The 17,261-nt window shown below is 39.7% G+C and overlaps 1 protein-coding gene across 14 annotated transcripts in view; it reads left to right on the top strand.

Annotated features, from left to right (window-relative positions):
• Nucleotides 1–17,261, top strand: part of LOC110949397 (multiple PDZ domain protein) — a 60,506-nt gene that overhangs the window by 16,291 nt on the left and 26,954 nt on the right. For 12 of the 14 annotated variants that reach the window (XM_051943713.1, XM_051943715.1, XM_051943707.1 and 9 more), the window contains exons 12-23: nt 1,411–1,497; nt 1,810–1,889; nt 2,011–2,157; nt 2,911–3,081; nt 3,807–3,992; nt 4,259–4,468; nt 6,706–6,858; nt 8,901–9,227; nt 9,633–9,744; nt 10,538–10,736; nt 12,765–12,806; nt 14,575–14,682. In XM_051943713.1, coding sequence (XP_051799673.1) covers nt 1,411–1,497; nt 1,810–1,889; nt 2,011–2,157; nt 2,911–3,081; nt 3,807–3,992; nt 4,259–4,468; nt 6,706–6,858; nt 8,901–9,227; nt 9,633–9,744; nt 10,538–10,736; nt 12,765–12,806; nt 14,575–14,682 — 1,822 coding nt within the window. The remainder of the gene's footprint in view (nt 1–1,410; nt 1,498–1,809; nt 1,890–2,010; nt 2,158–2,910; nt 3,082–3,806; nt 3,993–4,258; nt 4,469–6,705; nt 6,859–8,900; nt 9,228–9,632; nt 9,745–10,537; nt 10,737–12,764; nt 12,807–14,574; nt 14,683–17,261) is intronic. The other 2 variants (XM_051943710.1, XM_051943721.1) reach the window with 1 other exon arrangement.

Genomic DNA, 17,261 nt, shown 5'->3' with positions numbered 1-17,261 from the left:
ACTTATGGAAATAAAGTTAAGGTAAATTAAGATTTTCTAGCATGTGAAACATCTGACATCTTCACAGCCAAAAAATACGGCAGATTTATAGGAAAAGAAATTCTGCATATATGTACAGAATGTTTTCAAAAATAACGTGTTTGCATTTTTACATTATTGACATTAAACAAGACAGACAGACTAACAGTACCGAGACAGATTCCTGTCTCCAGTTGCACTGACAGGACCTCCAGGCTACTACAGAAGCAAGAAAAGAAAGTTGCAGAAGTTGTTTAGTGTCAGCGGTGATAGATGGAGACTGAAAGTGATTAGATTTGGCACCAGCAAGTTGTAGCCCAAAAACATGAAGAAAAACTAGCAGCCAGCATTTGACAGACAGAGACTGAGGAGGCCAGTATTTTTTCTTGGCTGCTGTGGAGCCTCTCAGAAAATAACAGCTACAGGAGTTTGCACTTGAGCATAATATATAGTAAAGAGAGAAAAAAGAGACAAATTTACTACATCTGGGGGACCAGTGGTTTTGTCTCTGGAGCTCCCAGTTTGGTGAATAAAGACATGTCACATAACTTAAAGGAAGTGAGATTGTAATTGTGGTGTGCAAATGGGTTTTAAATGGGTGGAATTATGGGGAAAAATGTAACTAATTACTTAAATTGGTTAGCAGGGTGTATGGATGTGTTAAAATGTCCAACAACCAACAACTGCAGATTCCTAATGGACACTAAGTCATCCCTACTTTTTCCATTAAAGCTATACTGGCAGAACAAAGCCAACAGTGTCACCACAACACACCAAAAGCCGCCTGAAACATGAAGCACATCCAATTCCTAATGCGTCATCCCACAACATACAATCTATAATTCAGCCAATATGATCCTAAATAAAAAGAAGCCAACTTTAAAAAGGTAGGATGAGCAGAAGCAGGTCTTTCATCGTCTGTAGTTTACTCCCATGTGATCAAATTATGATACAAGTTACTTTGCTTGAAACCAAAAATAGCGGGTGTAAGCTTTACATTTTCATTAAATAAAGATGCTAATGTAAAGTGCACTCAATGTTAAGCTCAGATGATATATAACCCGTAGCATGAAACTTGTTAAAAAAACAAAAAAGCAAAGGATTATTAAACATAAGTTCTAGTATGTTTTCATTCTGTCATCATTGATAACATCTGCTAAGGCATATTTATTCTTTCCAGAACAATGGAGTAATATTTAAATAGATAGGAGAGTGATTAAGTAGAAACGTATTAGCTTAAAAGGCAGTTATTTTTGCAAAACTAATTCAACATTAGTGTGTGTTTGTGCTGCTGGGGAGCAGACGCCTACTGTATTTTCGGCCTCTGGGTTCCTATACTGTCTGTGCTGGTGCCTGCTTCTGTCTGTCTTACTGTTCATTGTCTGTTTATAGTCGCCGCAGATGAAAAGCCACCCCAGACAAAGAGTGAAGGATCTGATGTCAGCCCAGCCACGGATCAGCTAACAAAAGACAAACATGGTAGGAGGCTAGGATGCTTCTCCAAGTGCTCCAGCAAAGATACTGGGCACGCATCTGACAGATAAGGGCTATTGTTGACAGGACCACACTGACTAGCAGCACACAATGTGAGGAAACAGTGAGACGGGCTGCTGTTGTCAGTTCCAGACAGTGCAGTAGTTTTAAACATTTTAATAGGCGCAGATAAAACTTTATTTGATGTTGGGATTTTTTTTCGTACACATACTTTGCGTGTAAATTCATTGCCGGTTGTGATAGGCAAATTTTCCTTATGTTGTTTTTCATTATCTGCTTTGTATTGTGTTTCTCAAGAGCTGAGGTTGTCACCTTTTGAGGAGGAGGAACTGATGAAGAAATGGCAGGAGATTCTGGGTCCAAGTAATGAAGTTGTAGTAAGTTTGTGTTTAGAAATACACTTACATACCCACACTAATAAAACTATTTAATATATTAGACCCTTATAATGAAAGAGGTTTACATATATGGAGATGTAATTCCTTGTTCCCATGACAGGTGGCTCAAGTGGAGAAGTTTACTGAGAACAGCGGCCTCGGCATCAGTTTAGAAGCCAACAGTGGGCATCATTACATCCGCTCTGTGCTTCCTGAGGGACCTGTGGGCCGCTGTGGCAAACTGTTCAGTGGAGATGAACTGCTTGAGGTGAGTGTTCACCTAAATGAGCCACGTTATTAATGTTTCCATGGGTAAATATAAATGGAAGTATCTGGAAAATAGGTTGTTTATGCTGCAAAAATGTTAAATGCAGAACACCCCAAAGGAATGACTAACACAAAAGTATAACTTAAATCTGCAAGAGTCAATATGTTTATTTAAGTAATACTGATGTGTAATGTCGAAGCAGTTGTTTGTAGTGGTGGAAAATATTCTCCCAATTCAGATTTTTTTCCACAGCTGTGCACCATGTTGTTTTCTGTTCTTAAGGGCCTTGTTTTGTATTTATGGCATGCGACTTAGTTGTTTTGGTTCGCTCTTACCGCTTTCCATTTCCAGCTTCAGCAGGAGGCTATTTTCAGCGTGAAAGCACCGTTTTCTACAAGCAACCAGCAGACAGAAATGGCACCAAATTAATGCTAATGTACCTCCCTTTCTGCTGGATGAAGGAATAAGTTCTTGTTGCAAGAACTACTTAAGCTAAGCCACTAAAACTAGTTTTTCTGCCCAGACATGGTCAGAAATACACACACAAAAAAAAAATCAATTAAAGCCACTTGAAACCTTGGATATCGTCCAAAGTTCTTTTAAAAATATATTTTCTGGATATCTTCCCTTTTCTGGGATAGTTTCAGTATAAATAGACAGAAAATACTCAGAAAGACATGCAGAAAAGGTTAATTTGCTTGGGACTGTTATATTAATTCTGATTGAAGCTAATACTAACTGATCTTTTCTTAGGTGAATGGCATTTCCCTGATTGGTGAAACCCATAAAGAAGTAGTGAGAATCTTGAAGGAGCTTCCACTCTGTGTACACATGACATGCTGCCGGCCTGCTCCTGATCTTCCACCTGACATGGAAGCTGTCCAATCTGAATCAGAGGCTTTATGCACAGCATCTAAATTAAAGGTACTGCATTTGAATTATTTAAAGTAGAGCCAATTCAATCATATGCTCTTTTTTGATAAGATAACATCACAATAAATTGACATTTTCCCATTTTTAAGGATAAAAAAAAATCAAGTAAAAGTGATTGATTTTTTTCATTTGTCAATGCTAAAAACAGGTCGACTATATTATTTATAGTACAAATGATGCATATATACGCTATCAGAAACTCCTTGCCTTTCTTCAACTTGCAATAATGCATCATGAAACTTGTTTTCCCTGCCCATGCACGTACAGCTTGGCAATATGATTAGAGAGTGAAAGTCTTTAAGTCCTCCTCTTCTGTTGTAACCCATCAACCATTATTAGCTTAGCCCTGCTGTCAATCGTTCCATTGGCTTTCCACACTGTCAGCCATGATGGATTAAGACTTAGTGATAAGCAGTGGAGGCTGAAAGTTTATTAAGACCAATACTAGCAATACCTCAGCAGTAGCCAACAACATTTGCTCAAGATATGAGACATCAAAAGCAGCTTCCCTTTGGGGGAAAGGGGTTTTCATCTCTGTAGCTTTATCTGTGATAATGTACTAAAGCCCGAGCATCCCAAAGACATTTCCCTTTTATCTACTGCCAGAAACCTGAGCCAGAAACACAACTAGAGGGTAGCAGCCTATGGGTTGGGAGTAAAAAGGGAGGAAGGCATGTTGTTACATAGTGATTTTGGGCTTTTCCGTCTCCCTGCAGAATCAAATAGACCTCTGCAGTGTGCTGGTTGCCGAAGACTCAGAGGTGAACGCAGTGGCAGTGACACAGGATACCGTGACTGAGGAGGCGATAGGATCTCCTTTGGCTATGTGGGAGTTGGAGATCCAGAATATCGAGCTTGAAAAGGCAGAAGGGGGATTGGGATTCAGCATTTTGGATTACCAGGTTGGCAGTCTTCCTCGGATTTTATAGAAGATTTTATGAAAACTTGTGCAAATGTTATTGTTGCTGGATAAAATGTGATTTAGCTTGTAGATGTTGATGCATTATTGTCTTGGTTTTCTTGTTAAAACAGCTGCACTGTGTCCCTTTTTTTTTAACAATACAAATATGTTTGTAAACAAACAATTCTGGAAAACAAAAAAGAGTTAATGTAAGTTGAAGGCTGTGGTTGTTCACCTGTTGATTTTCCTGTCCTGGCTTCACCACAGGACCCATTGGACCCCACCAAGACAGTGATAGTGATTCGCTCTCTGGTCCCCAATGGCGTAGCAGAGAACGATGGCAGATTGCTGCCAGGAGACCGACTCATGTATGTTAATGCCACCAACCTGGAGAACGCGAGCCTGGAGGATGCTGTCCAGGCCCTGAAGGGTGCCAAGCTTGGCATAGTTCAGATTGGAGTTGCCAAACCGTTGCCTGTAAGCATAAGAGTATTATCTTTCCTTCTTTTGTCCCCTTTGCTTTACACCTATCTGAAAATAGACGTGAGAATGCGGCTTGTGTGTTGGAGGTGTAAATGTGTGCCTGTCTTTTGAGGTTACTACATGTGATTTTTCTCTAATATTTACTCAGCAGTCAAAGATTTGTCAATGCACATATGTGAGGTTTCGAGTCAGGCAGTCTTATATCTCGCAACTTAGAATCCAGCCACAAGGGCTCGGCTTACAAGAGCCTGAATTTTTCATGCAGGGAAGCAGTGTGGAGGTAGGCTGCCTGGTTTAGCATTCCGCCCTCTGGTTTTTCAGAGGAGGTGACCAGCCTAAAATGCTCGGTGCCCTTTTGTTTCATATTATTATGTTATTGAATTCTCCAAGAGCACACGCCCTCTTGTACATTTAAACACACTGGGGCACCTGTCAAAATATTAGGTCTGTACAACAGCATGTTCATTGCTCGAGGCACCTATGCTCTTTGTGCGGGATGATTTTCGGCAAAAAAAAAACCCCCAAAAAACAGCTTGCATTCTTTCAGCAGTCAAGCTGCATTTCGCTTGTATTGAATCTGCCATTGGATTACTCAGTGAGACCTCTGGGCTGCCAGGGTTAGCTGGATTACAGAGCTGTAGGAAGCCTCTGTGGAGTTATCCAGCTCTCCTGCAGGATGTGGAATGCACTTCTGAGAGGTATTTTGTTGTATTGCCTCTCAAAATTGAGTCTGACGAGTGTAATCCTCCAATATGCCTTCTTGCTTTTCATATATCTGTCTGGACTGCATGATACACAAAATCAATATCAAGAGCTCCTACTAAAAAAATACTTACGAAATGTTCAAGAGCTTTTTCTTTTAAGAATTAAGTTCTGAATGTGTCTTTTTGAACAATTTCTCTGAACATACAGATCAAGATCATTATTTAACTCTATAGTAGATGTAATAGGGATGTCCCGATCGATTTTTTTTTTCAGATGATCTGACTGTTTTATTATTTAGTATCTGCAGATACTGAGCCCCAAACCAATGTTATTTTACTAGAGAATATGCACTTCAAATAAATTAAAGTTATTGAAATCAGTTAGGTGTATATGCTTGACAACTGAACAGCTCTGCAATGATAGGTAGGCCGTTGTGTTTCCAGAATCTCCAAAAGACAGCGAAAACCTGTATTTGCTTCATACCTGCCAGAAAATATATTCTAGCTTAATTCGTACCTTGTTGCGTCATACTGGTTATTACTGTAATAACTCAGATTATGTGCAGTTCTCTGTTGAAAAGCAGAGATACGTATGGGGATTTCGCTAGCAAAGGGCACCATAACAAAGACTTCTGTGATGTTTAATGACCTCCAAACAGAATTGATGTCTAAGAGATGCAGGGACTGATTAGGGCAGTGTTAAGGGCTGTTTTTGAGGCCCAAATCATGTCTGTCGACTGAAGTAGCAACAACAGCACAGAACAAATGTCCACTGTGCTCAGTTTGTGTTATCAATTACTCAGTTATTGATTGATAATACTATCGTCCTGTCGCAAATTATGCTCTTCCTTTGTGGATTGGGCTTAGGCTTTGGCCCTGATCTCAATCTTTAAGACCGGATCGGGACATTCCTAGTGTATAACCTTCTTACAATTCCTAACATCTCTTTCCATCTTCATTCCATACTAATTTATTTGTGCTAGATTTTGGTAAATTAAAAACAAAAAAAAAATCAAAAATCAAATTCCATAAAACTGGAGACACTGAAAGAATTTCTCCACTTTCCTAGGGAATATGTGGATATTCCCACTCTCCACACCCATATTGTGAGCAGGAAATAACTCCATCATCCACCATCCATTCATTTGACTTCAACAGTATTTTGGTTGAAGAAGGAGAGGAAGAAGGACTGACTGAGGGCATCCTTTACCGAGCAGAACCTGCATTGGTTAGTTAGCTTTTGGGAAAAATCAAGAACTCCTGAAGAGGGAGAGCAAATCTCACTTTACCTATGATATCTATCAAATGATTACAAAGAGTGCTCTGTTTGTTATATGAATGGTATACATGCCATCAGTTAAGGGACATGCTATTGTTATATTAGCAGTATTTTGTAGTTAAAATCAGTGACACAAAGAATGTAGAATAACATGATAATTTCAGCTCCCTATGACTGGATATTTCAGAGTGCTCAGTAATAAAGGCCGATTTAGTGCCAGTTGGTTATACTTTCATCCATTATCACAGATTGACACCAGCGAAGCAGACCTATCTGATGACAAGGTGTTAGATCATACTTACTCTGGGATAGAGGATGACACTTTCCAGGCATCCATGATCGCTCTTCATGGCAGCAACTGCAGTGCCGACCTGGATTACCTGCACTCATCCACACCTAAGGTAAGAAAACATTCCTTACGTCACACAATTTGATGACGACCGAAACCAAAAGCATAGTTTGAAATTATTTCCCCATTTCATTAAATGTTACTGCATCGGCTTATGCCCTTTGTCACAATGAGCTCTACAGCATGTAGTCATTATTCTTTGTTTTCTGCTTTCCAGAGCCAAAATGTCATGAGACATGTTTTTTTTTTCCTTCTGTGTTGGAGCAGTAACTACATTACTGGCATTGTTGCTATATGAGAGTTGTGACTGCAGCTGACTTTGTTGCCCCAAGAACAGCAACTCCTCAAATGGATATTAGATTATCAGGAAAATAAAAAAAGAAGAGGAAGGGGCAGCCAAACTATTTTCCTAAGGATGTCTGCCTGCTTCCAGTTGTCCCAAAGGTTACAGCTGATCTTATTTGTAGGGCCCTCCTAAGCAATTTATAGTATAATAGGGCAGCCCAGAAGGACAGACGAGAGCCAAGACAACTTGTGGCATTTTATAGTGCTGGGGGATTCAGGAAAACACATTTCAAATGTTGGTATGAGGTCAGGCAGTCTTCTTGTGATGATAAACTCTAGAAAGAAGGAACAAGTCTGGTGAAAAATCTCATATCTGCGTCAGCGACAGTAAACGGTGAACCAGCTTTTCAGTGGTGCTGACAGTATCTACAGTGATATTCTTTTAAGGAATATGGCTTTTTTTTTTTCCATTTTGGTCCCTACATGTGTGCAGAATAACAATATAAAGGTCACCAGAGTGTCAGCTGGCCTCCAAGTCACTGTCAGTGATGCAGTAAGTCACAGCTAGTTGTTTATGATTAATTCGAACAGATTGCAGATTTCTGCTCTGCATAGCATGGAAAGACTAAAGCAGGAAGCGTGGTGGTGTGTACACTGCATGAACCTGATGTGATTCAGGGTCTCAACCTCCAACCCTAGGTGATAATATGATGCTATAATATACTAAAAACCTTCTCAGGTTTAATTTTGAATTTAAATTCAGCTTTAGTTAAATAGCAGGAGTTGACAACATTCATCATCCCAGGGCTCTTTTTAAATTGGTTTCCTGACATTTTTTTTATCTGCTCCGTGTAAGCACAGTCTACAGTTCAACCTGGCTCAGTGGAAAACTCCCTGAATTCCTGTCATGTGACTCACCAAAGAGGGTCAGATTTTTTTTAGTTTTAGTATCTGATTGGAATTTTTTAAATGAGACTTATATAATGAAGGGATTTTATAGTTACATTTGGTTATCTGACTAAACAGCACATCACAGATGAATACTTAAAGAATTGTGGGACAATTTGCAGTTCTTTCTGTTTTTGTGCTTTCCAACTGACCAGTAGTTGGTGACAGCTTTTTTCTCCTCATGATGGCTACCAATAGATTACAGTTCTGCTTTTAATTTTGATTTATTCATTTCAGTTTTGTAGTTCAGTTGTGCTTATATAACTATTTCACAACATAAGTCTTCTCTTCCCATCATAAAATCAAGACCTCACAATATTATATTCTGGAGAAAAACCCTACACTTCTTGTAAATGTCTTTTCTACTTTTTAAAATAGTAGTATAAACCCTGTATGCATAGGGATCCTTTTCTATTAGGCAGCTCAACTACCTCTAAATGTCACAACCCAGTTCTCCTAAATTTACAGTGCTACCTTATTTAAATTAAACCTCCTATCTCTTGTTATGTTCAACATATCTGCTCACTGGGCCCCACTTGCACTACATATATGCATATTTAAGCTCTTTTATTACCTCTGTTGAGGCTTCCAAAGGGAATTTCATGCCGAGGTTCTTTACTAGCCAGTCTGGTTCCAATAAAGTCTTAAATGCTGCTATAATAAAACTACATATTGGCCATTTCAAACTCAAGATCACTGGTAATTTATGCCCGTTTCTATTGGCCGCTGATGGCTCTTCTATGGCTCATTACAATGAGGACGGGATGGCGACTGAGCGAGATGAACTCTCCCTTTTGGGCAATTGTCTGACTGAAGAGAGTGGAGTGTTCATTGGGCTGCTGTGCTTTGTTTTACCACCAGCTGACAGCTCGCCTCAACTTACTGGATGAGCATCCCTGCTTTGCGGACAACACTCAAGCGTTCTCTCCAGAGAAGTCAGCCTCTTACTCTCCTCCGGGCCTGATGGGTCACAACCCAGCTTTTAATGCCATCGTGAGCAGTTCTGAGCAGTACCTGGCACAGCAACCGAGCAAAGAAGATCCGGCGGAGGGCTCGAACTCGTACAGCCCGTTCGCCGAACTATCAAGCAGATCTAAAGTCCAGGAGGAACCTACGGAGTCACTTCACTACCAGAAGGAGCCTGTTATCTCTTTTGGAGATATTGCAGATATATCTATTTTGATGAAGGTAACATAATACATCTGAATCATAAATTGGAGGATTTTATGTGTGATACATCATTAAAAAAACACAAGAAGCAATCAGTATTCAGCTTCACTGGTGAATCAGAATGAGCCATTGCCATGTCATGTACCTCACAGATGTGTCAAAGTGCAGCAGAACAGCTTGAAAATAATCATCCTTGATCTTTTTAGAAATTGATTTTTCTAAGGTAACATCTAACCTTTCCTTCAGCAGACTCTTTTCAGATGCTCGACAAACAACGTTCGAAGCTTTTTTGTTTAAAATTCATTTTCTCTGCCAAATCGCTGCACCTTCCTCCCCCTCCAGAGACCCTGCCATGTTTGGAATCTGGCTTAATATTTTCCCATTTATTGTCATGAATACGTGTGTTGATTTATCACCTTCAAGGACGAGGAGGCTGGTGCGAAGGAGTCGGCAGAAGACGACGACAAAGGAGCTCTGACCTCCGGGAGCAGTTTTGAAAGGACTATCACGGTCGTCAAGGGCAACTCCAGCCTCGGTTTGTGTTAATTTCCTCGCTTTCTTTTATTTGTTCTTTTTATTTAGTTCCTTCCCATCCTGCACTGAAGTGTTAATGAGGTTGCTGGATTGAAAGGCGGATTTGGCCTTTTACTTTTTGTCTCATGTTTTATAAATCCCAGTTTTGAGGCGAAATGATAGAAAACGATTTTTTGGCTGCTTTCCACTCAGAAAGGGTAATTCCATTGCTATACAGAGTATTTGCATTTCAAAACCGGCCCAAGGGGCTGCTACTGGCTCAGAGAATACTAAGTTTGAACTTCTAAAACAAATAGGTGTTATGAAGGCGCTGTTTAAAATCTTCAGTTCCTCGTTTTAAAATAACGTCTCATTTTGGGTTTTTTAACGGCCCTTTGAAGGTCTTTGTTTGGGAGACAACTGGAATATTCTGCATAATGTGTTTGGGGTTTTTATTTCCAATATTACCAAACATGATATACCCAAATCTTTCCCTTGAACAGATTACACTAATGTCTTTTATGATCTTTGCAAATTAACTCCCACACTGAGGCTTCAAGTACACTGTCCCCTGGCTGGATAAGGAAAAGAACACATATGCAAATTAATTGTCAAAAATGCCTTTTCTTTTTGTGGTTAAGGTTGACAAGTGTTTAGATATATAATGCCACACTCCTGCAGTGACTTTAAAAGCAAATTTGTGAAAAGCTAGACAGCCCAGATTAATTGGAGGGGCATGAAGATGTTTTGTTTTTGGCATTACTGATCAAAATTCAAGGTTAATGTGTAATTATTTCGTATGATCTACCTTAAAGGGATGACGGTGAGCGCCATGAAAGGTGGTTTGGGGATGCTGATCAGGAGTATAATCCACGGAGGGTCCATTAGCCGTGACGGACGTCTGGGGGTCGGGGATCTCATCCTGGCCATCAATGGAGAGCCCACGGCCAACCTGACCAACGCCCAGGCTCGAGCCATGCTCAGGAGACACTCTCTCATCGGACCAGACCTGGAGTAAGAGGCGATAATTAAGTAGTTACTGAGTAGTATCATTTAAATTTGTACACCACCATGAGTTTTACAAGTTCCAAAGTGATGTTTATGAGATAGTTAGCTGAAAGTATAATTCAACCCTCTGAACCCGAACAGTTTCTGGATGTCTTTTTTTTTTTGGTTCGGTCACATTTTTCCTCACTGTGGACTCATTTTTCACTGCAGTATAAAACCCTGCACCTCTATGGAAACCAAAAAAAACATGAATAGAAATAGAGAGAACTCAAAACTGTCTTTTGTGCTGCATGGCATACTCATAGGAGGAAAAAAAATGACCTTGAAAAATATAGACATGATGTTTTTATTCAGGACATGCATGTGGTTACATGACTTTGTAGCCAACTGTGACATTTTAAAGCCCAGTATAAATTAAAAAAAGTATGTCAGTGTTAATTTAAAGCTGCATTATTTGGTTTATTGCCAGCAGAACGGGTTGAAGCAAATAACTGGCAAATAAACTCAACCTTTGTTAGTAAATAATTGCTACATTACAGCAGACAATGAGCATCAGCTTTCATCCAAAGTTGTGTTTCAGCCAAACATTATGTGCAATATTTACATTTCCTTTGTCTCTGTATTTTACTTACCATAATGCTGCAATAACACTGCCACGAATTGTACAAAATAACAGAATACATAAAGAGAGATAAAAAAGATAACTCTACACACTATAGATGTTTCACTATTTACATTTTCGAATTGTTTCCATGTTTTTCTGGTCCCTAAATTTTTATTGAATGATGGTTGGTTGCAGCCAAGTCATTAGTGGCTTTTCAGTTTCACCTAGGAGTGCAGCATTTTAGTTTCTTACAGAAATTGGTTCTAACAAATGCTTATTTTTGGGGGGGTTTAATGTCTAAAAGAGACATGTAGAATAAAGTTATATATACATTTTTAAAATACAGTTTGTCAGGAAAAGCTCCAAGTGCAGACACAGAGAAAAGGACAGACAAACTTTAAAAAAGAAACTTACTGGGGTGATACAAGTGAATGAACGGAACCAAACTGGTGATGCAGGCAAAAATACATCCAAAAATATACATATAGAAGGTATTCCAAAGAAAAATAAATCCAAAAAAATTAACAGATATCAAAAGAGCAAAACACACAAACCAGTGGAGCCATGACGACACGTACACAGAGAATGATTAGGGAGGCAGGACACAGGTGAAACTAATTAGGCAATCAAAGAGGCTGCACAGGAAGTAAAAGCAGAACAGACACACAAGGACAGGGGATTTCAAAATAAAACAGGAAATAAACAAAACTCAAATCCATGACACAAACTGAGTTTTGATTTAGTTTACCAACCAAACTGCACATTATAGCGAGTAGTTCAAGGACTGTTGGAAAAATCACACCCTATCGGCTTCTGGCCCTGTTACTTGATGTCATTTTGGCGACTTTTAAAAATATAACATTCAGTTTCAATCTTGCTGACAGGTTTAGGGTTCAGAGGGTTGATGCAATGCTTTAGGCTATACTAGATCTCCTCCTGAATTATAGAACAAAATACACTGGAGTTATAATCAGGAAATATCTGATCAAAGAATGAGGAAATGTGTTTGTTTAACTCTACTGGTCTGTTTTCTTATAACTATATATGCATGATATTGGTAGTATTTCCCGTTACACAGTACTTATACACATGAAATCATCATCCTTTTGTTACAAAGTCTGTTTCAGCTACAACTTGACTAAACCTTGGAAGCTGTTGAAAAGTGAACACAACCTGAGAACGAAGGCACAGGTGTTACTGAATGATTATAAAAGCAAAATAAGCAAAAAGCAATTCTACTGCTTAACTGAACTACATTATTTCCACAAAAGTTACACAATGCTGTATTGAAAAAGTTACTATTCATCGAGCCCTGTGAAGACCTTTTCTTACAAGTAAAACAGGATGTGTTATTTAAAAGTTCTGCTTGCTGAACTGAACTTGGCGGTTTGTTAGCTTCGGTGCATAAAAGCCAACTCTTCACATTCTAGATCTGCTTGTGCACCTGAGGACGATCTGTGCCCATTTTATGTGTGAGTATGACTAACTCCCACGCTGGTGGTGTTTCAGCAACGAGCCACCTTATTGGTTCTCTTCCTCTCGTTCTGTCCATCTGCTGCCAGGCTTCACTGCAGTCTGTTAAAGAGTTTTATCCAGACAAAGAGTAAGACGGTGTGAACTATGGCAAAAACATCGTACTGCAATAATACTCAAAGGTTTTGGAATGTAGTCACTGAAGATGCTGTTTTTTAATATCAATCAGATACACCGATTAACATTTTAATGATGCTTTGACATTGCACTTCTATATTAACCAACAGGGTCATTCCATATTAAATCAAACTAATTTAGAAAAACTCCTGTCTGACCTCTTTTGAATCAGCTGACTTTTCTTGTACAATAACTTTCTTATATTTCATGAAGCCATGCAAAATTTTACCTTCGTACTATGAATATTTTCCGAATTTCCAGGACTGGAAAATGCACTTTAACCCTGTTAAAATCGGCAACAAAATCAATTTCACATCCATTGGAGGTATGTCAATCTAAAGACAAAATCTCCTCACAAATTTTCGATACTAGAAATTATTTTTCCTGTAATCATAAAGTTATAATGCTCAAAAATACTGGGGGAAAAAATAGATTGCAAAGCAAAAAGAGTGAAATTCTTACCTACTCCTATGTACTTAAAGGACCTGAAACTTGGAAAATATTTATAATATGAAGGTAAAACTTTGCATGGCTTCATTAAATATACTAAAGTTATCGTACAGAACAAATCAGGTGATTCTGAGGAGGTCAGGTGGGAAAAAGTAGTGATTTTTAACGAAATGACCCAGTACATGAATCAAATTAGTCTTGTTGCAACAAAATTTAAAACAAATACATCCTAACACACATATCTGGATAAACCTTGATTGACTGTGTCACTTGCACTTGACTTTCTCCATCACTCATTTTCTTTGATTCCTGTCACTAACACGACTTATGCAATTTACAACTGACTGTTTTTCTACTCATCACTGGTATTTACTTTTGCCGTGTCCCTCACTGCATGTCATGATGTTCCTAATGAACTGATTCATCCATTTCATTATTTCTCTGGGATTCATTTCCCTCTGTCCGCATGCCATCGTGTTGATAAAAAACCAAATCAACCCATCTGCTGAAGATCTGTCAGCTCCGCTCAGATGTGTTAATGTGCTCTTCAGAATCAACTTCACTGTGGATTGTTTTGAAAGCGGGTTTGTAAGTGGGTGTCAGATTTGTCAGCCATCGTTTTGTTCATTTCTTAAAGCAAATTAGTCGTCTGCTCTTCAGTTAATAATAGATGGAATGGATCCTTCAAATTTGTCACGCGCTCATCAAACGCTATGTGATAGACGTCTTGATTTGCTCAGACATTTATGAAGGCAAACGCCTGTTTTGAACAGTCAGATGTCAAGGGCTTATATATATAATTCATTGACATCTCACCTTGGACTGCTGATCGAGAGTTAGTTTTCCTCCAGTCTTGTGCGGGAATCTGACAGTGCAGAGAAAAACAAGCTTCTAAATGCAAATTAGCAGATTTCAAAGAAGCTATTTTGTTAATAAAAAAGCAGATAGATGTAGTAGATTCACTAGTTTGCACTTGAAAGCTTTATTTTTCGTTCACTGCCATGCCAGTGTGTAATAAATAGGAGGATAATTACTACTAAGATGGGTAGAAAAATCTCTAAATATGGAGATCGTGAAGTGTTAAGAAGTATTTGGTTCATTTATGCATGTGCATGTGTGTGTTTATGTGTATGTATTCAGAATTACATATGTCCCAGCTGAGTATCTGGAGGAGTACAAGGCCAGCCTCGAGCAAGCTAAAGACGAAGTTTTCTCTGAAGCAGCTCCTGTTCCAGCTCCAGCTCCAAAGTATGCACTCTTACACAACCACAGTAACTCCTGTCATATAATTCTAGGTAAACTTAAAGGTGCCCTGTGGAGATTTCATGTAAACAAAGAGAAAAATACCAAATTTATCTTCTTCTTTCACACCACCCGAACTTTGCTGGAGCGTTCCTGGAGCGGTGAAAAAAAATCGTCACCGCTCGTAACCGTTCACCACCGTTTAACAGAAGTTGGCCCCCATTAAAGCAACACCGTATACGCTCGGCCACCGCTGATGTTTCTGGAGGGGCCCTCCTACCGCTCCGAAAGTTTTGAGCTGCACAAAATATTGCGAGCGGTGAGGAGGGGGCAATTTTCCGCCCCGGCGTTCTGCGCACAACACAACACAACTCTGTCTCTCCTTCTTCTCTCTCTTCTTCTGTCAACAGCTTGTTGCAATCTGAGGAGGTTCTGATTCTGCTGCTGGACTAGTGCACCAATCATAGCAAGTCTCTCAGCATCCATGGTGATACAGTTTTACTGTAACTTTGAGCAAATGGGATATAGATGAGGTCTGAACTCAACGGCAGCTGGATTCCAAATGAGCTCCTGGTCCATTTCTCCCCGTATTTATAGCCAAATTCTGGTCCCGCTCCGACACCTCTATACCAACGCCAAACCAAAGTTCATCGCCGCCATGGATCGCTGCTTCAACACCCGACACCGTTCCAGCAACCCCGCGTCCGCTCGTAAAACGCTTACAACCGCTCCACCGAAGTTTGTGCAACGTTTAATCGCCGCCCGGGCAACGCTGGCGAAGCAGCGGTGGTCCAGCGTTCAAGATTTCTGCGTTGGCCTAGCGGACCCAAGGGTCCACCAACGGAGAGACAGCAGGTCCGATTTGTGGCACTGGCAGCGAGCAGTGACACTTTTTGTGGCACCGCCGCGGTGCCACGGTTAATGCCACTGAGCAGTGACACTTTTTGTGGAGGGTTTATCCTTTAATCCAATCCAAAATTTAATCATTTGTTCCTTGTCCCATTTTGAAAGTTTCCTAGGAATTAAATGAAAATCGGTCCATAACTTTTCGAGTTATCGTATTCACAGCCAAACAAACAAACAGACAAACTCTCCCGAAAACACAACCTTCTTGGCGGAGGTAAATAACCTAGGAACTGCCCAGCCTTACTATATCCCGACTCATTAATAAGGATAGACCTACCGTATGGGGTTTGCACGGAGTTAAATGGAGTATTTGCTTAAGAAATTACGGGCAAAACCGTAACTACCTTGTAACAGGTTAAGGGGGTGGGGGAGGGTTTGCTTGCTTCAAGTGTGGTTGAAATTTGTATCCTACTTAACTATCATTTCACTCGGAAAAAAGTGACATCGTAAAAATCATTAGTAAAATCATTTAGCAAAACTTACTTACCTAGCAAGTCCTCGCCAGTAGCCAGTGTGTCATGGAAGGCTTGCTAATTGAATGCCACAAGACCATCGCTCCTGTCTCTCCAAATCCAGAGTGGCTGACGTGAGCTGTGTGATTACCTTTTTGACGACCTGCTGGGTTGCCAGGTCCGGTTTGAAGCGTCAATCCAGTAACAAAGTGGTTGATGTAGGCTTACATGATGTGGCAACTATTTACCAGAATTTAAACAGTTTGAATGTGTGGACCTGGTATTATTGTTAAGATGCAATAGTTTCATTAGTCTGGATTTTATAATCCTTTTTCCTGGTTTGAAAAATCAAGCATGTTGTGATCTCTATCACCTGTTAAGACTAGGCTAATTAACACCTAAAATACCTTCTTCTTTGTGCAATATACCAGAAAAACCAGAAGGCTGATTTCAAGGCCGATTGGTTTAATGTACTGACACTGTGAGCATGACATGTCTGGATCTGTGGTCTCTACAAGAAACATATTTTGGCAACATATTACTTTCAAAACCTGAGGCAAAATGCATGATTGAAAGATGTAACCGAAAGATAAACAGCATAAGACATGACAGTCCAGTAACGGTACAGTCAGACCAAGTCAAAGTCTACAGAAGTAGACTTAGATATGTAGAATATATAAATTGTAAAATTGTTCCTCAAAATTGTAGCACAATTGTTTATATGCTTTTATTCATGTATCATGTTTACATCCCTGGCATCTTTCCCAAAAAGCAACATCAGCTGTGGCATCTTTGTGGCAGTTGTAACCCACGCCTGGTAAAGGCTGTAATAATCAAGAAAGCAGGCAGACAAGTTATTTCAAACAGTTTTAGTAAACATATTTTCTGGTGACAATCCACACATGTGTAACAACTGAAAGAAAATGGAAATAAAATAGCCTATTTCAAGAGAACTGAAGATGAATTTGTTTCACATTACTCCAGTCTGCCAGCATTCGACAGCAGTTTCTTCCCTCAAATAACTAGTGTCTTTAGCGCCCCTAGGGGCAACGACCACTAGTTCGGTCACCGGACAAACCACAGAATCGGATAACCCCATCCAGATAGTAGTAGTAGTAGTAGTGGCATCTCCCCCAAAAGAGTGACATTAACCGTAGCATCTCCTCCAAACAGCGGTAAAAGTAGCCTACTGGCTTAAAATGTGGCATCTCTACCAGACCGTGGCAT

This window comes from Acanthochromis polyacanthus, chromosome 23 (genome assembly GCF_021347895.1).
Source record: "Acanthochromis polyacanthus isolate Apoly-LR-REF ecotype Palm Island chromosome 23, KAUST_Apoly_ChrSc, whole genome shotgun sequence".
NCBI lineage: Eukaryota > Metazoa > Chordata > Actinopteri > Pomacentridae > Acanthochromis > Acanthochromis polyacanthus.
The sequence above is the reverse complement of the archived record's forward strand: the minus strand, read 5'-3'. Positions and strand labels throughout refer to the sequence as shown.